The sequence below is a fragment of the Periplaneta americana genome, chromosome 14 (assembly GCF_040183065.1).
Source record: "Periplaneta americana isolate PAMFEO1 chromosome 14, P.americana_PAMFEO1_priV1, whole genome shotgun sequence".
In the NCBI taxonomy this organism is placed as follows: Eukaryota; Metazoa; Arthropoda; class Insecta; order Blattodea; family Blattidae; genus Periplaneta; species Periplaneta americana.
The window spans coordinates 80,032,902-80,057,878 of NC_091130.1; the positions used below are offsets into that span (position 1 = coordinate 80,032,902).

The 24,977-nt window shown below is 33.1% G+C and overlaps 1 protein-coding gene across 3 annotated transcripts in view; it reads right to left on the minus strand.

Moving 5' to 3' along the window:
• Positions 1 to 720: 720 nt before the first annotated feature.
• LOC138713495 (peptidoglycan recognition protein-like) overlaps positions 721 to 24,977 on the minus strand; it is a 57,753-nt gene continuing 33,496 nt past the window's right edge. For all 3 annotated transcript variants that reach the window (XM_069845660.1, XM_069845662.1, XM_069845661.1), the window contains exons 2-3: positions 11,578 to 11,793; positions 721 to 1,683 (exon numbers count right to left, since the gene is read on the minus strand). In XM_069845660.1, the coding sequence (XP_069701761.1) occupies positions 1,067 to 1,683; positions 11,578 to 11,793 (833 nt within the window). In that variant the 3' untranslated portion in view covers positions 721 to 1,066. The remainder of the gene's footprint in view (positions 1,684 to 11,577; positions 11,794 to 24,977) is intronic.

The window sequence follows — 24,977 nt, forward strand, 5'->3', positions numbered from 1 at the left end:
TGGACCTGGACTGTTTGAGGAGATGTAACGGCTTTGTTAATTTTTATATGGAATACTATAACCAACGAGCGCAGAATGCATTCTGTGCTCGTTGACTATAACAGACTGGTTAAAATTATATTTTTCACTATTTTTAATATGGAATATTTTTATTATACTCACATTAAAATGTAAGAATATTTAAATAACTTAAATTTAAAATAAATACAAATAATTTCAATCATTGCTGAGGTGATTTTTATGTATGTTTTAAATAGATCCTAAAACAACAATAAAAAGATGAATCGGAAATATATATGTAAAAGTGCAAAGAACGGCAAATCTTGGTAAAGATTCTTATTTTAAATTAATACGATTTTACCACAGCTGATTTGTAATTTCTGAGATTTACCAACATCTCTTGGTAAGAGTTCAAAATGTATACCTCTAATAAGATATTTTTGGGTTTTACAGTACTAGCTATAATGGTAAATGTTAGGTTATACCGGTAAATTCTAAGATTTACCAGTCTTCGTACATTTACAGTAACATATCTACTAAATAAATAAAATAAATAAATAATGCACTACAGCATAATCTGCTACAGAACTCAGAACTAATGAGATCTTAATTCCATACTCACACAGTAATATTGTAGATATTTGATAAGCTTCTTTCATATAACATTATGGAATAATATATGGTAGCAGAGTGGATGAAACGGGCCAAATAAACAAAGACTCAGGATCAGGATTGTATTTCAAATGTACATCTCAAGTAAACCCTTTAAACAAATAATTATGGTTCCTCGATTACTTATTTGTCAATTTGTAATAACGTGCAATTCTGTGAGATTCCATTGCTGTTTGTATGGATTTTATGCAAGTGTTTGTCTGACGGTAGTGCTGAAGAGAACGCTCTGGCCGAAACCATAACTTCAGATACGAAGGAAGCACCAAACCCTGATGGAATGGGAAGCCATCTCTGTAAAATCACTCAAAACAACTTTAATTTCAGAGTAAGATCTTTCCTTGAACAGCTTCATTTTTTGAACTGTTCCATGCAATATAAAGATACAACAGTTTAGTTACTGACTAATACTGAAGGTGTTGTTCATGCTATGTGGTGTAGGATTTAAACATAGAGCAGTGTCAATGTCTGATTGATTCAGAAATTGTGGCAATTTGCTGATCTCATGGTACAAGTTTTTTCCAGGGCTTTCTGTTTCCATTGTTTGATTTAGAGCCACAATTCTGAAGTCAACATCTATTTTACCCAGCGTAACGCCAAGTTGAACGAGTGCTTGTAAGGATTCCATAGTCTCGTCATTTGGTACGTCCGTGCTGAAATTACCGATGACTGACACTTCTATACTGCATTGTTGAAGGAACCCCGCGTGCTCATTGGCGACGTCCCAACCTCGTCCTTCATACACGTTGCCATCGCCTCCCACCACGAAGTTGTACACAATATCGGCGTTATAGTGAAACGCCGTCTGTGTTGTCATTTGTCTTCTCTGCAGAATCCTAACGATGAACACGCAGTCGTTGTAGGAGGAGCAGGTTCCCGTGTTGGTGTGCGATATCACCACGAAGGGAACTGGGTGATGCAGTCTTGGTATCACGCCTCTCGCAAGGTCCGCGTCCCAGTAGTCTTTACTGAGAATAAAACGTCCGTTCTTCAATTTTCTCCCTTGTAAATCATCTAAAACAAAATAAAATATACAGGGAAATTTACGAAGTTATTCACAGCAGTTTTTATGAAAAAAGTGAAACTTTTGAAAAGTTTACTGACAGGAACACATTTCTTAGTTTTATAAGCATTTGTAAGTTATTTATATGTGTGTAAAACAGTGGTCGTCAACTCGATAACCTGTGACGTCATCTCAGGCAGCTCTGAAGCCCGCTGCGCTCGTGTTTCGCTGCCGCGGGCACAGCGGAGGCTCGCGATGGTGGCTGCTTTTTCATGATAATAAATGTTACTCATATTGATGAAATTAAACTTAAAGTAATGTGAACGCCTAATACTGGTATTTACATTTATGAAAGCAATTGTTTGATAACTTAGGGATGAAATGAAAGCTGAATAAAACTAAATATTATACAGCATTTTAAATTTCTACTTTTTCTTTCCATTTTGTTAATTAGTAAAAATATTTCCTGATCTTCTGTAATGCTAATTTTACGAGATTTTTTAGCCTCTTTATTGCGTACTGATTGCTCAATATTATGCACTATGATCTGGGCAGTGCATGAACTGAGAAAATTTTGCAGATTGTAGTCATATGAATTAGCTAGTTCTGTGGTGGGATTTACTTATTTTCATTAAAAAAACGTTCGTATATGTATGTGGATCCGAACATGCACAGTCTGTCGAAAGCTGCTGATGAAGCCTGAGAAATCTGACTAATGGAAAATGTTAAAATTTTATGGTTTATTTAACGACGCTCGCAACTGCAGAGGTTATATCAGCGTCGCCGGATGTGCCAAAATTTTGTCCCGCAGGAGTTCTTTTACATGCCAGTAAATCTACTGACATGAGCCTGTCGCATTTAAGCACACTTAAGACTAATGGAAAATGTGAATAAAAATCACAGACTTTTTTCCTGCTTTTGTACCAGACCAGGATAGGATAGAACACTGTGACGTCACCTCACTCCGCTCTGCCTTCTCGCAGTCAACGTCTCTGCAGGGATGTGAAATGTGGACAGCAGTTTGTAGGGAGGGAGGAGAGGGTATTAGACGTGCAGGTAACAGTGATATAGGAGATAAATAAAAGTGATCTGGTGTTCACAACAGTTCCATGCATGGCTATCTCATTGGTAATGTTAATTGTTTGAATTGCACATCTTGTGTACTGATTACTGTGCGAAAATCAATCTATAAGAAAGTCAGTCTCATATGATGGACACTTTCTTGTATTTAATAACTACGTAGTATTTCATTTCAGTTAATTTGGCGAAACAATATCGGGTAAAATAATACAAGTTTTTATTATGCACGTTCATTTGTAAGTCAAGATATCCTTTATTTATAATTACTGCAATCACACAACATGTTAAAAATAAATACAAATAATTAAACTTTTCTCCACAATTAGGAAGAAAGCACAGACCGATTATGTGGACATTTTCCTGCATTTTCTGTTTATTTTTTCTTTAACTAATTTCTCAATATTGGGACACAATGACTGGGCAATATATAATCTAAGACTGCTTGTTAGGTTGTGATCTGATAAGGTACTTCTTGCTTTAGGCTTAGTAAGTTTCATAACAGAAAACAATTGTTCGCATACATATGAAGAACCAAGCATACATAATAACTCTGTAGGAAGTGCATACAACCTCGGTAATCTGGCTTGGGAGAAATTCCTATAAAAGTCAGCCAAGTCCTTCTTGTGTTTATATTTGTCCTTCAAGAAATCGTCACATTCTAATTTTAACAGTTCCGGTTAGTACCTGCTAGGAACATCGTTGACATCTACTGAATAAGTGATTGCAAAAAGCTGAAATGTAGTGGAAACTGTTTCTACTCAAACTGGCGAAGAAGATCTTGTAGTATTTGCACATATTCTACAGAGAGACTAATGTTCACGCACTTGCAATAACTTTGAGAAATGCAGTGTTCCCAGCCAGCAGTTGATTCACCCATAGAGCCTATGGCAATTTTAAAGCTTTAACCCTGTAGCATATATCTGTTACGATGAGATCCTTGCCTTGAAGTGAGGTATTTAAACCGTTTAAGTGACCTGTTAAATCAGCATGGAAACCAAGTCACAAATCCAGATTTTTTCTTGCAACTGAGAGTCTTATTTAGACTAGTCATGAATAATGTTATTTCTTCTAAATAACTCAAAGAAACGCCGTTTATATAGGCAACCTTGCATTACGATGCTCTCACCTGACGTCACACGAAATTAAGGATGTGCTCTTCCTTCACAAACGTCACACCGTCTGAAACTGTCTTCCGCTGGTGTAAAACAAAATTAATGCATAGAATAAATATAGTGCATACCCATCTGAGCAAGCTCGTGTTGGGGGGTAGAGCCTATACATAACTACTTTGTTCTCAGGGTGCGAATTAAGATTTCTGATGAGAGGGGGATTGAATTCTAGATAGAAATTATCATACATAAAATTATTACCGGTATTATTATTATTATTATTATTATTATTATTATTATTATTATTATTATTATTATTATTATTATTATTTTTAGTTGTGGTGGTGGAGGTGGTGGTGGTGGTAGTACATACATCCAACCTTACCAGAATTTCTCCGAATTAAATTTAGCGGTATTTACATATTGCATCATTTGCATGAATGCTGATATCTTAATAAACACAAACTTTTGACAACAGAGCGACAGAGACGATTTCGACCTCATTCGATACGGCTCAACGCTTGGTCGCACTGAGTTGCTTGTCTTGCATCTTGATCATAATAATTATATCCATGAGCAGGCTTAATAAAATGTGTAATTCCTAAGTTATTGATTGTTGTCAGCTTGCTGGTGATGATAATAAATCATATATTATTTTCTTTGCTTACTTTATACTTTATACTAGTATTGAAACAGTTATATTTTTTGAGGGGGATAGAAGTTATCCCTGGCAGAGATGTTAATATGAATTTTTGAGAGAGGGATAACTTTCCAACAGGGGGAGGAATCCCCCCATCCCCCCGTTAATTCGCACCCTTTTTGTACTAAAATACAGTACTTATAACAAAAGTTCAATAAAACTATAACATTTAATACAGTAATTATAAAATAGGAATTATTGAGATAGAACTCAGAGAATCATGTCAATAACTGAACATGTTTAGATCAATATGTTAATAATAAATAAGGACCGTATCTTTTGGTGAAAAAAATGAGTGATTTCGTATTAAACCTGCCACTAATTTGGTAGTTATTTCGTGACATACGTAAGTATTGTGCTATGTTTGACAAAACTTTGTTATTTTATTTTATTTATTTATTTTTTTTTTTGCTTACACATATCACTAGGGACCGTATTCTGGCCTACGACGTACGAAGATAAAGTTAGTGTTCACAGACTACAATAGATGTGACGTCATGCTTGGCGCGTGCCACAGCTATCAGGGAACACAAGTCTGCATCATGTTTGGTGATGCAGTTGTATTCATGATTCAAAATTAGACCCCGGGGACAGTTCATAAAGTGATAAAGGCTGATACTATGATGATATTTCCTACAATTCAAATTGTTTATTCATGTAGTTATTAGATGTATTTTTACTGGCAGAGTTAAGATCGTAAGACTTTCTTTCTCCTTCACTCAACCAGTATAAAAATAAATAACAGCTATACCGAAAACAATGGAATAATAATAATAATAATAATAATAATAATAATAATAATAATAATAATAATAATAATTATTATTATTATTATTATTATTATTATTATTATTATTATTATTATTATTTCGGACGACATAGTGTTTGTAACGACCTCAGAAGATAATCAACGTTCGGTCCATTCTTTCCTCCTAACTGCAGAAAATTACAATATGGAAATTTCAACAGCAAAATCTGAAGTTCTTGCCTTTTGAGGATACGAGTTGGAACAGATCAGTCTTATAACTGTGAGGAAGACAATGGACTATTTTCTTGATAGACTGGGATATTTTTTAGATGTGAATGGTTCTCATTTTGAACATCTGTGATAAAGCTTGGTTAGTCATAGTGTTTTGTTTAGTTTTATGGTCTACTCAACATGATTTTACATACTTATTTGTCTCAAGTTTCAAGTCCACGAAACGAGTTTAATAACGGTCTTACTAATAAAAACTCTATGTACAGACGTTTAACTGTCTTATACTTATACAATAAGTAGCTCGTTTATACGTCGTGTGTAAATTCCTTACTAATAATCACTACATAAGTCGTGTATAACAGAACAACTGTTACACAGCTACGTCTTAGATTCGTCATTACTTCATTACGAAAGGTAATAGAATATCTGAGGTTCTCTATTGCATCCGGTAGAGCGCTCTAGTGTACCGTGTTAATTATCGATAGTAAAACTGGCTGTGATCGATTACCACACTATGTTTTGGACAAAGAGTACAAGCTACAGCAATATTATTCTAATTATTCTGTGCTCTTTGGTTTGTTCTTCTGTGGTTACAAGGCAACCATCATCATAAAATGACAGTCTATACGAACAGCTGTTAGAGGGCGGCCATTTTTTTCTATATACAACGCTTAAACAAGGAGTTTCGTGTATATAACTAATGCAAAGCAATTCCCATTGTATAGTTACAGATTGTTTATACATCCATCGCTTATGCATGGTTTATTAGTAACGTTTTCTCTCTCAACTCTGCATAAGTCTCGTATAAAAACTATACACAGTTTATTAGCAAGACCGTAAATAGTTAAGAGACATGAAACCGATGAATGGGTAAAATTTCTACATATTCACACGTAAAATTTAATGGAGATTAGGAATATATAAATTTTAATATAGAGTGCCATTTAAAAAAATAAACTTTACTGCCACATCCTGCATACCTGAATAACTACCTTCTTTGGACCAATGGTAAGTTGTTGTATGACTAATCTCCAACACCTTTTGTATAAAACTTTTTTTTTCTTTTTGTAAAATTAAAATTTAAGAAGTTATTGACATGGATATGTTAGGAGAAAATCCACATAAGATTAGGGAAAACGCGGACATTTCATTTGAACCAAGTAAAGCGATAGGTTTGGAAGTAAATCCCGAAAAGACAAAGGCTGTGATAATGTCTCGTGACCACAATATTGTACGAAATGGAAATATAAAAACTGGAAATTTGTCCTTTGAAGAGGTGGAAAAATTCAAATACCTGGAAGCAACAGTAACAAATATAAATGATACTCGGGAGGAAATTAAACACAGAATAAATATGGGAAATGCCTGTTATTATTCGGTTGAGAAGCTTTTATCACCCAGTCTGCTGTCAAAAAATCTGAAAGTTAGAATTTATAAAACAGTTATATTACCGGTTGTTCTTCATAGTTGTGAAACTTGGACTCTCACTTTGAGAGAGGAACATAGGTTAAGGGTGTTTGAAAATAAGGTACTTAGGAAAATATTTCGGACTAAGAGGGATGAAGTTACAGGAGAATGGAGAAAGTTACACAACACAGAATTTCACGCATTGTAGTCTTCACGTGACATAATTAGTAGCCTAACATTAAATCCAGACGTTTGAGATGGGCAGGGCATGTAGGACGTATGGGCGAATCCAGAAAGGCATGTAGAGTGTTAGTTGGGAGGCCGGAGGGAAAAATACCTTTGGGAAGACCGAGACGTAGATGGGAGGATAATATTAAAATGTATTTGAGGGAGGTGGGATATGATGATAGAGGCTGGATTAATCTTGCACAGGATAGGGAACGATGGCGGGCTTATATGAGGGCGGCAATGAACCTGCGGGTTCCTTAAAAGCCATAAGTAAGTAAGCAATTACTATTAGCAATATTCCATACTTATTGTTTAGTCTATATATGTGTTAAGTTTATTTATACACGCTTTAACATCTGTGGTCATATCACGTGTATACAATGTCTGTGTTCATAGTTGGCGATGTGTTGATATTGTACCTGATGGTTCTCATAATTTTTCGTCATAGCTGTTTATATTACTACGACAATTTTGCGGTATTCATAAGGAAACGTTAATCGTGACAATGTTTTTTCCTTACGCATACAGCAAAGAAGAACGTTCTAATCAATAACGTGTTATGAAAAACACCAGCTGTCATATAGGTGTACCAATAGTATACTCCATACAAGTGTGAGAAGTGCATTATAATAGAATCGAGGAAAAGTTTGAAAAAACAAATGAGCGGAGCGAGTTTTTTTTAATTTCCGAGAGTCTGTTATGCACTTCACACGCATGTATTACATACTTTTTGCAAATCTAGTCTTTCAGGTGAAGCTTCCTGTAAAGCTGATTTGAATAATTTCAAGGGAGAAATTGTTCCGGGGTCGGGTATCGATCCCTGGACCTCTGGTTGAACGTACCAGCGCTCTCCCAACTGAGCTACCCGGGACACGGTGTCGGGTGTCGGGTGAGTTCCCGGGTAGCTCAGTTGGGAGAGCGCTGGTACGTTCAACCAGAGGTCCCGGGATCGATACCCGGCCCCGGAACAATTTTTCCCTTGAAATTATACATACTTTTTGTTAGACGGTTGTTAGTTTAAATAAAATAAATTAATGAATAAATAATTTTTATGTTATATTGATTTTAGATAAAGATTTTATTTCTTTTGGATTTATATTTTAACGGGGCTTTGGATTTTGTTGCTGTGATACATACAATTTCATTATTGTGTTTTGTCTTTCTGCATAATTTGTAATTTTCTCCTAGTTTTGATATTAATCGTAGAATTTATGGCAGAAATGATTGTAGATAACGATTGTGATGATGTGATGGAATGTAGTGATAGAAGAGGCGTGGAAAGAAGATTTTGCTACACTAATATCGGAGAAATCGAAACGAAGGTTTATGTATGATTTTACTTCCCTCGCAGCGGGCGGGAAAATTTCATAACAGTGTTGTTTTTCCTTTGTTACTACAGTTACAGGGAATCGTGTGGAAATTTGAAGTTCCGTGCCATGACAATACTGACCACAGTCTAGTATATACAATCACGATGTTTGAGTTTTGAGGGTACTAGGAACACTAGACTGTGCAGGTACTATTTCGCAATGTCTGTGATGAGACGATAGTAGCGATCCTAATGGTTAGCAAGTATCTATGGATGCATATTTACTACGTATTGAGCTTCGTGACTATATACTAGACTGTGTACTAACGGAAAGTAACAAAAAACGCACGATCGTCCAAAAAAATAGTATATCACGATATAAGGTTGGAAAGTGCTTTTTACAAAATCGAGGAATAGTTTGAGTTTTTCAATTTCCTAGATTTTTAATGCACTTTACAAATCTGTACAGTATTATTTTTCCACGATAGTTTGTTTTGAAAATAACATTTTTAAAAATATTAATATAACTTACAGTCATAGGCGGAGTTATGGGGGGGACATGGGGAGCACTGCCTCCTCAAACTTGCGTGAACTCTTTTTTTTCTATTAACGTTAGAAAATATTGAATTCAAAAAATCTTTTTTGCTTTTTTTTTATGATTAAGTTTCTGTGCTTAAATTGATGAATGAATGTCTTCAGATCATGTGTCTGGATTATAATATTTATTTTAAATATCTGAATGTATAAGAATTTCTACACCTCATTTGAGGAATGAAAGCACTGTAATGTTTCTTTTGTGACAGCCTGTACTCATGTGTTAGAAGTCTGCAGGTGTTCAGGCCGCCACTTGGAGAAATATAAATAACATACTGCACATCAATGCAGAAAAAAGAAAAGTGATCCCGGTATAATGTGTAAACTTAAAGATGAAATTAAATAAAATAATTAGAGTTTACATTTCATATGATATCTCAGGAAGGTAAGCTTCATATAAAAAAAAAGTTTTATTGATGTATGCATGTGTTTCTGTATGACAGAGAAAAAGAGGGAGATTGTTTTAAGTTATGCCCTATTATAATTTGTAGTAGACCTACAGTTCAAGCGCTATAAAAGTCGGTTCGAAACATGCTCCCCTGAAAATACCTTTATTAAATAATCATATTCCGATATACTGTATCACGGTCAAGTTATAACGAGGGGAAGAGGTAAACGATGTCTCCAAAATCCCGTTATATGGGGATTCTCTGGTTTTGCTTTGCTCCCCCAAGAAAATGATTCTTTCTCCGCCTATGCTTACAGTATCTACGTACGTTAGACTGTGAACAGCTGACTGATTCTCAGCAAGAAGTTTGTCATAGATGTCGGTAGATGGCAGGAGTAGTTTTAATTACAACCCTAGAGCAGTTATTGTAATATTTTAACATATTTATCTAGATTGGCAACTCTGAATTCAGTAAAATCGACTTACAATAGTGGCGGCCATTTGCTGTAACGACGAAGAAACACACTATCGTGCAGAAACATATTTATCCACTTTAAATCGTGGTCAGTAATAATTCTTAAGTATAGTCTGATCCGTTTGGGTATTGATAATATTTATTTATTATTATAAAGCTATTATAATAGTAGAAAAAAATTCTTGCTGGTTATATGGTTATATCATGGTTAAAAGATGGGAGTTTCCATATATCACAACCAACAATGCGTAATCTGAAAGGACAAATGAAAATCGTAGGCCTAGATGATTAAAATGGCTACTACAAATCAACAGCGGGCACAATGTGTTCTTTGGTATGCTAAATTTGAGAGTATTAAAAGAGTTCAAAGGAAATTGTGACGTGAGTATGGTGTGCGTAATGTACCCAAATACGATTCCATAATGTTGTAGTATCGAACATTTGTAGAAACAGGTTCTGTGTTAAAAAAAAAAAAAAAAAAAAAAAAAAACATGCAGGAGGTCGCGAAACCCAGTACGAGAAGCAGCTATCTCTTGGCTTGGTCCCCAAACTCCCTACATCTAACCCCTCCTGATTTCTTCGTGTAGAGTTTTGTTAAAAACATTGTCTATTCAGAGAAACCCAGAAACATTGATCTGAGAGTAAAAATTACTCAATCTTTTCAACAACTCACCCCTCTTATGTTACAACGTACATGGGCTGAATTGCATCCCGTTATGAGTTGTGCAGGGTGCGCAATTGGGATCATGTTGGGGTCTGAGGAATCTCCCATTTTTTCAGTGTTGTATGCACAAAGTTTCAACAAATAAAATTCAGTAGTAAATGTTTTACTGTGTTTTTATTTTATCCATACCCAATCGGACCACCCTGTACTTTACTTCAGTAGATTCCTTCAATAAGGAATATTTTTGCCATCATCATTAATTGAAAAATCAGCATTATGAATTGTTACATTTAATTTATCACAAGATTTTAATTGCTGTAAAGAACTGACATTTAAGGCAAATGGAATCGAAGTAGTCTTGGAAATATCTAGTGAAAGAAAATTGCTATCTAGCCATTTCATTTTAATATTTATACCATTATTGCATTCTCATGTACACTAGCTCAGGTTTAAGCGCTAAAAATTGAATCGCCCCATGCAAAAAGGGCTTCAGTCCATTAGACCTAGTTTTCAGAAAACTAAAAAAAAACATTCTGTACACTGTATTCCTTTCTGCATAGAACTCTGAGCCTGACGCCTCAGTTTCTATCTTTCCAAGCATTGGACTGAATACCTTTCTGCACAGGCCGATGGAGCCACTCATAAAGAAATGATTTTCATTTATATCTCTCTTTTTTTTTCAAAATTTGCGATGAAGCCCTTTCTGCATGGGGCGATTCAATTACAACTCTGTAATTAAGATATGGATACAGAGGCACCAAACGGGAGGAAGCACGAACTTTTGGATGTTAACTAGGCCTATATATTTTAAATATGCATATTTAATTTGTAATTTCAGTAAATTCAATCCAGTTGTGTTATGTCCAATCTTTACTGTATCATTAGAATTGTAACATCTTAATATGATTTGTGTTTGAATTACATGTACGTCAGGAAAATAATTTAATTATAATAAAACGGCACTAGCGCTACCTTCTATTTTTGGCTGCCCGTACTGTGTGAGAGTCGAAAAGACTATGAAGATAATAAGAAGCAACAAGATTGAGGGGTATAAAATGCACATCCAATACTTCTTATTGAATCTATAACACTTCGACTGGCTCTTTCCTCCTTCTTCTCCTTCCTCTTGATTATCTTCTTCGTTTTCTGCATCAAAATGAACTTTTCTACTGGAATCCATCACCATGTCTGAAAACATATACATTATGAATATTTGTTATAGATTTATTAGGAGAATATTTTGTATACAATATTAAGTTAGTTTATATACTATTTAATTATTATTAACGCACATATACATATTTGTGATAAGAAAACGTTCAATCTCTGGACCAGTTTTTATCAATATTTTTATTCTGGAGGAACTTCGATAATAATAATTTATGTCATGCACATATATGATAAGAAAGCCTATTACCGGTCGTTCTGTATGGTTATGAAACTTGGACTGTCACTTTGAGAGAGGAACAGAAATTAAAGGTGTTTGAGAATTAGGTTCTTAGGAAAATATTTGGGGCTAAGAGGGATGAAGTTACAGGAGAATGGAGAAAGTTGCACAACGCAGAACTGCACGCTTGTATTCTTCACCTAACATAATTAGGAACATTCAATCGAGACGTTTGAGATGGGCAGGGCATGTAGCACGTATGAGCGAATCTAGAAATGCACATAGAGTGTTAGTTAGGAGGCCGGAGGGAAAAAGACCTTTGGGGAGGTCGAACGTAGATGGGAGAATAATATTAAAATGGATTTGACGGAGGTGGGATATGAAGGTAGGGACTGGATTAATCTTGCTCAGGATAGGGACTGATGGCGGGCTTATGTGAGGGCGGCCATGAATCTCTGGGTTCCTTAAAAGCCATAAGTAGGTAAGAAAGCGTTCATTCTCTGGACCAGTTCTTATCAATATTTATATTCTGGAAGAAGTTTGGTAGGTAATAATAGTTTATATATCATACATACTGTATGTATGTATGTATGTATGTATGTATGTATGTATGGGTTGCAAAAGAAATTACTACCGAAGTCGCTATCGATTTGAAATATTATCGTGCTTCGAGGACTTCGCTTAGGAAACACAGAAAGCATTGTATATCGTCATTGTTCCTGCAATAATTCCTATGTGCAAAATATACAATTTTTCAGTAAGAGGAAAAAAGACATTTTATTCATTCTATGGCAGCCGTACATAGGGGAATGTGAATTCTTACATTTTCGAAAGAAATAAACATAATTACATATAGGAGATTTTATTATTTGCTGTATCACTATTTAAGTTATTTAATAGAGCAAAAATCTGAAAATCGATGAATATATCACATAGGAATTATTGCAGGAACAAAGACGATATGAACTCTATTATTGTTCTGTTATCATTACATCATTCAGCTTGTTCGTGTATGTCTTCAATAAACTGTAAATAAACTAAGTTATAAATGTTATATTTATATCTATATTTATAATAAAATGGATTCATTTTTTTGTTAATACAATATGAAACGTAACAGTTTTATTTCTTCGTAGTCATTTCTTGACTTTCAGAGTTACGACTTTCTTTCATGGCATTATTACCCTTAGATGAATGCGTTAGGACTAACATTAAAGTAAGCAAATATCAAGCAGATGATATTAATTTGAAATTGTCTGAATTAATTGAAGCGTCAGCTGGAACAACGTTAGAAGTTACATTTGGTAAAATTTACAGGAGATGCAAAAATGTGTACCCGTACAACGTTGTTCTTATGAGGGTAACAAACTTTTGAGTGGACAAATTTCACGTACTGCATTGATGGACAGTTGCAAGCCAAGGAGTATAGCAAAGTAACATGACATACAACATTATTATACGTTTAACGCCCACTCCCAACTTTGGGCTACGATAATGTAAGCCAACCTGGAAAAATGATCATGGACCTCCTAAATACTACAACCGCAGAACTTGTCTACAGAAAAGAAGATCCCCCTACTTTCATTCATTATGTTGGTTCTGGTACAAATCCAGACCTATTACTAGTAACATCAGATATCCATCACGAAACCAAGAAAAAAATAATTGAAGACCGTGGATCTGGCCATAGAGTCATCATTGCTTCTATCCATCTCCACCAAAACCGAAGAAAAGAACCCTACAATAACAAAACAACATGGAACTTTAAGAAAGCGAATTGGAAACTATTTACAACAGAACTCGGCGAACACCTCAAGCTCAACACACCACTAATGGAAAATACAAACTCAGATAGATTGAACAAATATTTCTGTGAATCTCTTCTTAAAATTGCAAAAAAGCACATTCCACGAGACAAATAAAAAAAATACACCCCATTCTGGACAGAAAACCTGAATTTATTGAAACAAGATAGAGATAAAGCAAGAACCAAAGCAGAACATAGCAAAACACCAGAAGATACTCAAGATTGGAGGAAGAAGACTGCCATTCTTAAAAAAGCAATCATAACAGCAAAAAAGGACAGTTTCAATAAATTTATTGAAAATATTAATTACAGAACCGATAGCGCAAAAACATATAAATTTCTGAAGAATATTTCCAATACACAGGAAAATACTAGCCAACCTTTTATTCATAATAACAAAACACTAACAGATAGTAGAGATATAGCAAACGCATTTAATAAACACTACTCAAACTCTCACAGATTACATTCCAATATAAAAAAATGACAAATTTATCAAAAGAGAATTACATAAAAATAATAAAAACAATATTACTAGTACAAAACCTGAAATATTTCATCAAAATTTTACTTCCAAAGAATTAACTCTAGCTATACAAAATTTAAAAACCAAGAAATCTCCTGGCCCCGACAACATTCATTCCGAATTTTTTAAACATCTGGGGGGAAAAGCCAAGTCTGTACTTTTATCCATTTTCAATTTATCTTTGAACACCTCAATTCCTGCAGCTTGGAAAAAAGCAATCATTGTACCAATTCACAAAAAAAGGGAAACCTGCTCATGATGTTAATAGTTATCGACCAATAGCACTATTAAGCATGATAGCAAAAACCATGGAGTCCATGATCTCCAACAGATTAACTTGGTATTTAGAATCCCAAAATCTTTTATCACCAAAACAAGCCGGCTTTCGACACTCTACCAATGAACAAGTCATACGCCTCGGCCAAGAAATAAAAGACAATTTTAACAAGAAAGAAGATACCTTGACAATATTTATTGACTTTCAGTTAGCATATGACTCTGTTTGGTGAAATAAATTATTACTAAAACTCCAGAAATTAGGTATATCCAGCAATATGTTCAGATGGATATCAGAATTCCTTAGTCAAAGATTCATTGCCACTAAATTCAATAACTCTCTTTCTAGTTACAGACAAACATATCGAGGTCTACCTCAGGGCGCTGTCCTCAGCACAACTTTATTCAATATTTATATAAATGACTTACCCTCCCTATTAGAGGAATCAAAAATGAAAACAGCACTATTTGCAGATGATATAGGTTTGTGGACTTCCGGATCTTACAGACATAGAGACAAAATTCAAAATTCTACTCTTAAAGCTGTCAAGCAACTACATGAATGGAATACATCAAATTTGATGACACTCAATTTAAGCAAAAGTAACTACCAAATATTTTCACTCGGTAAAAAAAGAAAGAGAATTCAATATCCAATGCAATGGCCAAAACCTTCCTAGGACTTATGAATCCAAATATCTTGGAGTTATTTTCGATAGTAAGTTAACATGGAGCAACCATTTGAAATACATTTCTGAAAAAGCTCGTAAAAGATTCTCGCTTCTAAAAAGACTAGCAGGAAAGAAATGGGGATGCTCTAGATATACTTTGAACACTACATACAAAATGTTTATACAGCCAGTGCTGACATACTGCGGAGAAATTTTAATTACTTCACCTTTCATAAACGAAATAGAATAATTATGTTTAAAACCAAGCTCTCAAACTCATTACTGGTGGAATCAAAACAACTCCAATAGATTCTACGAGATTCCTCACTAATATTAACAGTATCAAAATGACAATAGAAGAAAAAGCACTGATTCAATATCAAAAACTTATCAGATTACCAGGAAACAATGGCATTCATACAGTCCTCTCTGTAGATTGAAAACTCAAAAAAGTTTCATATCCATTGTTCAGGAATTAAAACAGAAAATCAATATCCCGAATTTAAAAGAAAACTTAGAAATTAAGCCAAACCCTTTAACTCTATTAAATATAGAATATAAACTAAATTTAACAGAAGAAATACTGAAATCAGAAGTAAACACTGAAATACTGAACAATTGTCTTTAGAGACAATTAATATTAGGTACTCTCCACAAAACTGGCTTCATTTATACACCGACGGATCCTTGATCTCCAGAGAACAAGGTGCCGGTGCAGGTGTTACGTGCTGTCTCTTCTCACTTTATAGATCACTTGGATATGGAACAATAAGTTTTGATGGTGAAATCATTGAAATAAGTGAATGTCTCAGGAATCTTCTATTCCACATCAATAAATTTAAGAATGCAGTTATATTGTCAGACTCCAAAGCAGCTATTCTATCAATCGTCTCTAAACACACACCTTCATCTCAAACAGCAGAAATAACTAAAATGCTCTCTCAATTAATATCACTCAATAAAAGAATTGTATTCCAATGGATACCATCCCATTGTGGAATCCTGGGAAACGAGAATGCGGATGCTTTAGCAAGGAAGGGCAGCACTGCTACTTACAGACCTGTTACTAAATCTACATATTACTCTGTGAAGAGATTTATTAAATCTACATGCTTAGACTTCAACAAACAAAATTTGATAACACAATCCCAAGGGAAAAAATGGAACTCTCTGCATCAAAATCCACAGTTAATTCCCGAATTACCACGAAAATCGTCTTTGCTGCATTTAGATTGGCAACAGGCCATGATTGTTTGGCTAAACACCTGCATAGAATTGGAATATATCAGTCCCCTAACTGCCCATTGTGCAACTCAAACCAAGAAATGGATTCGGAACACCTCAAAATCTGTGCTTCATTGGCTGGTCATGATAATATCTTTGAAAAATATTGGAGTGCAAGAGGTCAAATGACTTTATTGTCAAACGCCTGGCATTAGAAAACAACAACAACAACATTATTACACGGAAACACTCCGAATGAAAATTTTGTAATTTACAACGTTGTTCCAGCCGACGCTTCAATTATCAAGTAGTTTGCTATCTGCACTCTATACAGGATCCTCTCCATTTTAGATTTCAAGCGATAAAAAGTTCCATTCAATTCAGCATATACACGGAGCGTTACATAAAGGCAAATGCCGAACACAAATCTAAACTGTTAAGCAAACTCTTTTGACACAGTTATCTGAAGAATCCAGCAAAAAGAATCAGTTTTATAGTGACTTACGTCATGCCTTTGTAGCTGCTAATATTCCATTTCGGAAACTAGAAAATCCAATATTCAAGCGTTTCTTGAAAAAATACTGCCACCTATCAGTCCCTTCTGAGTCAACGCAAAAGTTACTAATATTGGATTCAATCTACAATGACACCATGAAAAGAATTCGACAACATATTGGAGAATAACATTACTGGATATCAGTTGACGAAAGGATTGATGAACTTGGTCGATATATTGCGAATTTTGTTTTAGAAACTATTTCATTTGATGTATATGAAGCCTAAATTGGATACTGAAAGGACTTATTTTAAGCACCTAAAGCGCATTTTTAGGACCTAAAAATCCGCGGTGTAGTAATAACATCTTTTTTCCTGTTTAAATATTTCTGTGCAATTGTTTATTCCATCTGAATGAAATGAATGATGTCCTTATTAAGAGTATTGGCAGTACTGAATGCATTATTGGTCATTGAACCGGTAGCATTCAATTCAGTATCATTTAAGCTGCGCTTATGTTTGCAACTAATTCGTAGAGAGCAACCAGTGCATGGTCCATAGAAAATACTCGTCTTTTACAAAAACACACATCCCTACCATTCCACAGCAACTCCACGCTGTATTGTATTTTTGGTTCAGGGAAAATACCCATTTCTAAGGTAAAAAAACGTAAGAAATGCGAGTGTTTTCGTAAATAACTGGGCCGAAAATACACAATGGCGGTGATGTGCTAAATTAACTTAATAGAAAGGGTATAAATGCATGTGCAAATGCATCTTGAGATATTTCAAACAATTTGTCAGTGTGATCAGATATTTATTTATTTATTTATTTATTTATTTATTTATTTATTTATTTATTTATTTATTTATTTATTTATTTATTTATTTATTTATTTATTTATTTATTTATTTATTTATTTATTTATTTATTTATTTATTTATTTATTTATTTATTTATTTATTTATTTATTTATTTATTTATTTATTTATTTATTTATTTATTTATTTATTTATTTATTTATTTATTTATTTATTTATTTATTTATTTATTTATTTATTTATTTATTTATTTATTTATTTATTTATTTATTTATTTATTTATTTATTTATTTATTTATTTATTTATTTATTTATTTATTTATTTATTTATTTATTTATTTATTTATTTATTTATTTATTTATTTATTTATTTATTTATTTATTTATTTATTTATTTATTTATTTATTTATTTATTTATTTATTTATTTATTTATTTATTTATTTATTTATTTATTTATTTATTTATTTATTTATTTATTTATTTATTTATTTATTTATTTATTTATTTATTTATTTATTTATTTATTTATTTATTTATTTATTTATTTATTTATTTATTTATTTATTTATTTATTTATTTATTTATTTATTTATTTATTTATTTATTTATTTATTTATTTATTTATTTATTTATTTATTTATTTATTTATTTATTTATTTATTTATTTATTTATTTATTTATTTATTTATTTATTTATTTATTTATTTATTTATTTATTTATTTATTTATTTATTTATTTATTTATTTATTTATTTATTTATTTATTTATTTATTTATTTATTTATTTATTTATTTATTTATTTATTTATTTATTTATTTATTTATTTATTTATTTATTTATTTATTTATTTATTTATTTATTTATTTATTTATTTATTTATTTATTTATTTATTTATTTATTTATTTATTTATTTATTTATTTATTTATTTATTTATTTATTTAATTAAACTTCATCACCAACAGAAGCAAGCTTCAAATTATAGGTGGCTTACATTGATACATATACAAAAATACAGAATAATGAAAAAACAAAACAAGCAACACAAATGAAAGAAAGAGAGATACATAATAGATGCTAGAATATATTTCAATTAGGCCCTAATATTAGTGCCAAATGTCAATACAATAATGCAGAATTATTTCAAAATTAGAGTAAAAACATTATAATACACTTATTCATAATTTAAATACCTAAAGAAATATAGTTCTTTTTAATATTGTATGAAGTTTTTTAACTGAAAAACAAATCAAATTGAGAATCACAGTTTAAAGACAGAGAGTTGTAACTATTACACATAACAAACAATGGAGAGTTATTGAAGAAAACAGTTCTAGGAATTGGAATAACAAAAGGTTGCTTACGACGTAATTCTGTTCTTTTTACATTGAACTGGAGGAATTTAAGAAAATCACAGTTATTCAGTATACCGTTAACAGTCTTGTTGTTTAGTCAACTGTCCGAAGACAGGTTTGAACCTCATAAGTAACACCAATAAGGCATTACTCATGAGGCAACTAGATCAGGGGATAATGGGGTAGGGTGGCTAGTTCCTTTCTCCCTTCAATGCATACTTCGCCAATTAGCCACTAATCAGACTTCAGATGCATACAAACAAATTTTTCTTCCTCTGACACATATATCGCCAAGTGAGATGTACTGTCTGATAATAAATATACATATCAGCCAGGACCTCAATCAGAGATATTAACAGTCTCATAGAGTAAAATTTGACTATTTATTAATCGCCTATATTTTAAATTTTTATAATTAAATTTAAAAAGTAATTGATTTGTATGAAATTTGTTTTTCATAAGACCACACGTGATGTTTTTTTTTTTTTAAATATAAGTAACGTAAAAATATTTTCTATGTCCTTTCTATTTGCATCTGATGGGACTGGAACTGAGGTGACCATATGATAGACGCATACTCTAGTTTACTCCTAATTAGAGTTTTATATAGAGTATTAATAATATTCATATTTTTTATTCTTTTGTATTTCTGATTATAAATCCTAATTTTCTATATGCATCAGTTACCACGTGATTTAAGTGCATTTTAAAGCATAAGTCATGTGCAAAATAAATACCCAAATCCTTAAATGATTTTACTCTAAGTAATTTCACACCATTAATTTCATACGAATTTTGAGCAATTGTCTTATTTTTAGAATATGTCATAAAGGAACATTTATTACATTTAACAGAAGAAAACTGTCAATACTCCATCTATATAGTCTGCTCAAATCATGTTATGGATCAAAATCATCTTCTTGTTTACCAATGACTTTATACAATTTAACATCATCAGCATATAGTAAACATTCAGAGTGTGAAACCTGTTTAGGCAAGGCATTGATATAAAGTAAAAAGAACAAGGGAAGAAGATTGGATCCTTGGGGCACACCTGAAGGTACTGTGAATGCTTTTGATTTTACTTGATTGAATGAAACATACTGCTGCCTGTTTGTATTATGATGTTATTAGCTGTAAGTATGAAAGAGACAATCCAGAATTTGAAAGTTTATTAATTAAAATTTGATGGTGAATTTTATCAAACGCTTTGGAAAAGTCAAGGTATATCACGTCTAAATTTCTAAGATTATGTAATGTATTAAATGTTTTTTGTGTATAATTAATTACATTTGTTGTGGTAGACCTTTGGGTGTAAAATCTATGCTGATTTATATCAATTGCATTATAAACATGTTGAAAAATTCGTGTATATAGAATCTGCTCAAATACCTCGGATGGGACGCAAACTATTGCAGTGGGTCTATAATTTTCAATTTTACTATTATCACCAGATTTAAACACAGGGCAAACCTTTGTTAATTTCCATTTTTTTGGAAAGTTTTTTATTAAATTATACAACAAACATAAAGGTTACATAATAGAGATGAACAACGATCGAGAAAGCAAGTCTAATGGCGCTCGCAAAGCCGAAAACCCGCACGATAATGTTGTATACGTCGCATCTTTGACGTAAAGACTGCTTGTGAGTGTTTCGAGACGGCGAGATTGATTACTCCCGAAGTCCAGAACGTCAAGCAGCCTTGAATTGCCACAGTTGTTTATATCTGACTGAACTTCTATCTACGTTGGCAACTGTTATACATGTATAAGTCCACACCTGTGGACTAACGGTCAGCGCGTGTGGCCGCGAAACCAGGTGGCCCGGGTTCGAATCCCGGTCGGGGCAAGTTACCTGGTTGAGGTCTTTTCCGGGGTTTTCCCTAAACCCAATACGAGCAAATGCTGGGTAACTTTCGGTGCTGGACTCCGGACTCATTTCACCGGCATTATCACCTTCATTTCATTCAAACGCTAAATAACCTAGATGTTGGTACAGGGTGTAAAATAACCCAATGAAATAAATAAAAAATATATATATATATATATATATATATAAACAATCAAGTAGCCTATTTGAAACATCGTCTCTACCTTTCAATGTATAATAATCCGTTCCCCAGTCTTTATTTAATTACTTGGCCCTTATTAAAGAGCTAGGAATTTTCTTTTCATATGTTTGAGATCAAGTGTGAAATCTCAAGTAAAAATATATTAACGTTATGTTTTAAGTTTCTTAGAAATGCAAATTAATTTGAGGATTGTTTTTTTTTTTTTCTATTTATATAACCATAGGTAATATCATATAATAGAAACAGAACATTTTGATAACTAAGATACTGTTTTGTTTTGTCTTTTTGTCTCGTTTAAACATTTATAATGTTATTTTTTCAATGATGTAGGTTAGTCAAAGTTACGAAATCTTTCCACGCCGACCAAATGCTATTTCAAGAATGATGAGCGAGACTCAAGAAGCGCACGAGAATGACAAGACGAGACTGGAAAGACAAATGCAGCGAACACAGCGAGCGAGAGCGGTAGTTAGTTTTGTTCATTTCTAATGCATAAGTACTTCGGAACAAATATAGCATGCTAATTTAGTGAATACATTTCACTTAGCAATTTATAAGTTTTCAGACGGAAAACACTCAATAATTTTTTATATTCTCAGCTTATCGGCACTTATATAACATGCTTATAAAACTTCGGAACAAGCTTTCAATACATAAGGAGTTAAATTATCTGGACCACAAGATTTTTTAGGCTATAATTTTTTCAGCAGTCAAATATTCTTGTCTAGTTATACGCTCAGTTATTAATGGTAATGTAATCCGGGATTACCGTATTTTCTATTAGAGGGTTGTGTGGTATGTTTACGGAGAAAACTGAACTAAAGTAATCAGCAAATGCTTATAAACTGGTTGTCACCGACAAGCGTCAAACTTTTTGTCTAGAACACTTAGAGAACGTCTAGTAAGTTATTTTAAAGCTAACTCTGGTTTCACCAGTTGAAACAATTTTTGTGGACTTTCAAGTACTATTTCTTATAGTTTATAACTCATAGATAGATAGGTAGATAGATAGATAGATAGATAGATAGATAGATAGATAGATAGATAGATAGATAGATAGATAGATAGATAGATAGATAGATAGATAGATAGATAGATAGATAGATAGATAGATAGGTAGGTAGGTAGGTAGGTAGGTAGGTAGGTAGGTAGGTAGGTAGGTAGGTAGGTAGGTAGGTAGGTAGGTAGGTAGGTAGGTAGGTAGGTAGGTAGGTAGGTAGGTAGGTAGGTGGATGGATGGATGGATGGATGGATTGATTTATTCGTTCCATAATATTCTTACATTTGTTTTATAGCATAGAATAAAGTACATGTCCAATTCTTACGTTTAACATAATAGTAGCTCCACGAAGTTCTGAACTTGCAACCTCACGAACACTTTGCTAACGCTCTACCACTATGCTAATGGCCGGTTTCACCAAGCTTCTTTAAATCAGCACAAACGACTTGTCAACAAATGGATCGTTTAATTTTAACGGAATCTTTAAAAGTTGACTATTTCACCAAGCCTCGTATCTTTAAAATTAACAGGCGTTTACTAACGAGGGGATTTTGTACTTGTATCTTGCATGTTTTGTTTTTCATACGACCATGGCTTCGAAATCCCGAATTTCATTGGTTACATATGATCATGGCTGACTTTGTTTGGCATGAAGAAACAATCATAGGCAAACGGGTAAGAGGCAGTAATTTTGAGAACATCTTCCTAAATACAGTGTGTTGTCATACCGCAATTAAAAAAAAAAAGACAGCTGCTTCCAAATGTAAATAATAGGAATGTAGAGCAGTTAAATTGTAGCTTCTAAAGGAAATCTGAGAAAATTTTGGCGGACTACAAGGTCGACAGCTTAAAAATTGATGCCACAATTAATTATATACAAAGCATTCTAAGCAGTTATATTAGGCCTAAATTTAGGACGGGAAATCGCCTCTTCCATAAATTGCATACTACTTTTCCACTGTATTTCATGCAGATTTATTAGTACCCTGTAACAATTTTGCCATGCTTGTGTGGCAGGATTCAGGAGAGATGTCATTAAATTGGATTTTAAGGGGTATCCATTGTCTCCTAAAATAAAATCTCTTTGCACCCTTTTCATTTAAAAGGCATCCTCCTTTGGAATGTTGTGCTATCCGTGTAGACCGTAACATTATCGTAAACCGAGAAGAATCTGTTGGAGAGGCGTTAAGTGGGTGATTCCTATCTGTCGTATTCTAACCTATTACAATTTCAATAAACTAGCTCTGAGGTAGTTCTGAGGTAAAAGTGAAAATCGTTGAACTTATAAGGGATTTTTTTGTGGTAATGCAGTTGATCGTATATGCAAGGCATAACAAAAAATTAAACTAATCAAACATAACCTGTCACAGATTCGTATGTGCAAGGTGTATAAGCAGAGTACGAAGGAAACTACCTCAGCGCTAGTTTAGCCACAATTTTTCTATGCGGAGCATTACATAGGCCTATGAAATTGTTTGAATATTGAAGGAAAAATAGGATCTTCTATTGCAGAATCTTTTGGCTATATTACTGCTAGGATATACGATTGGAATATGTACACAATCTATGTTGTCTATGACAACATAAAATTTAGCTATAAGCTTATTAGGCCTATAGAAATAATGACTATTGTAATGTTGGTAGTACGTCTGATAATTTATTCACATATCTAGACAATACAGCTTTTGATACCCCGTTCATATCATCAATTACTATTTCAAAACTTCCCGCAACATTATTTTAAAACGAGAAGAATCTGTTGAAGAGGCGTTAAGTGGGTGATTTCTATCTGTCGTATTCTAACCTATACAGTATACCGGTATTCAATTTCTTCTAGAATCATTCTTACTACTTATTTCCTTAATGTGTAGCTTTCGTGGAATTCTTTATCACTTAAATCTTCAAAATGATTATTCCGAGTGTTATTACAACATATAAGTTCGTCGTTATGTTGAAGTTCTAAATAAAGAACTTCATCATCGAATAATTACGTCCGCCATGTTGTTGACTTCTTAATGCATCGTTACTGTTTTAACGCGACGAATAGGTCCTAATAAATTAACGATGAATTTAAAGATGCGTTAGCAATAATGATACTTGGTGAAACACAAAAACTGACTAACGTGTCATTAAATTATTTAACGAGACGTTATAATGATAACGAAGGTTGGTGAAACCGGCCATAAGAGTACTAATGGTGAGTTGGTGAGCGGGGCATGAGGAGAGGGATGCTGTTATCGCTGCGAATTCCCGCTGCACGTGGTACTACGCATTGAACTGTATCATTCACAAAACTTGTGCTCTTGGTCTTACACAGTCGTATTATGAATCCATGTGTTGGGTTACTAATATTGTTTCATTTTAATTACAGTGTTGATAAAGATTGTGTTTTATTCGTCCATGTGTTGCGGTTACTGATAACAGTATTTTATAATGGAACCACAGAGGAAAAACGATACACAGTGAGGCCCGGGAAATTATTAGAAGGGTTATACTTGGTTGTGATGAGGAAGCACGACAAGGGAAACTTAGCCACAAGTGAAACAAGCAAATTTACGAATATCTCATTACACTGGTACTTCAGTCAGTTCAATAACAAGAATTCGTAGAGAAGGTGCTGATGCTGGTGAGACTTCCATTTCTACTCCAGGGAAACACAGAAAACGCCAAGAGGAAAGAAATGTTCATTTGGACGATTTTGATAAAAGGCTAATTCGAGATACCATGAGTGAATTT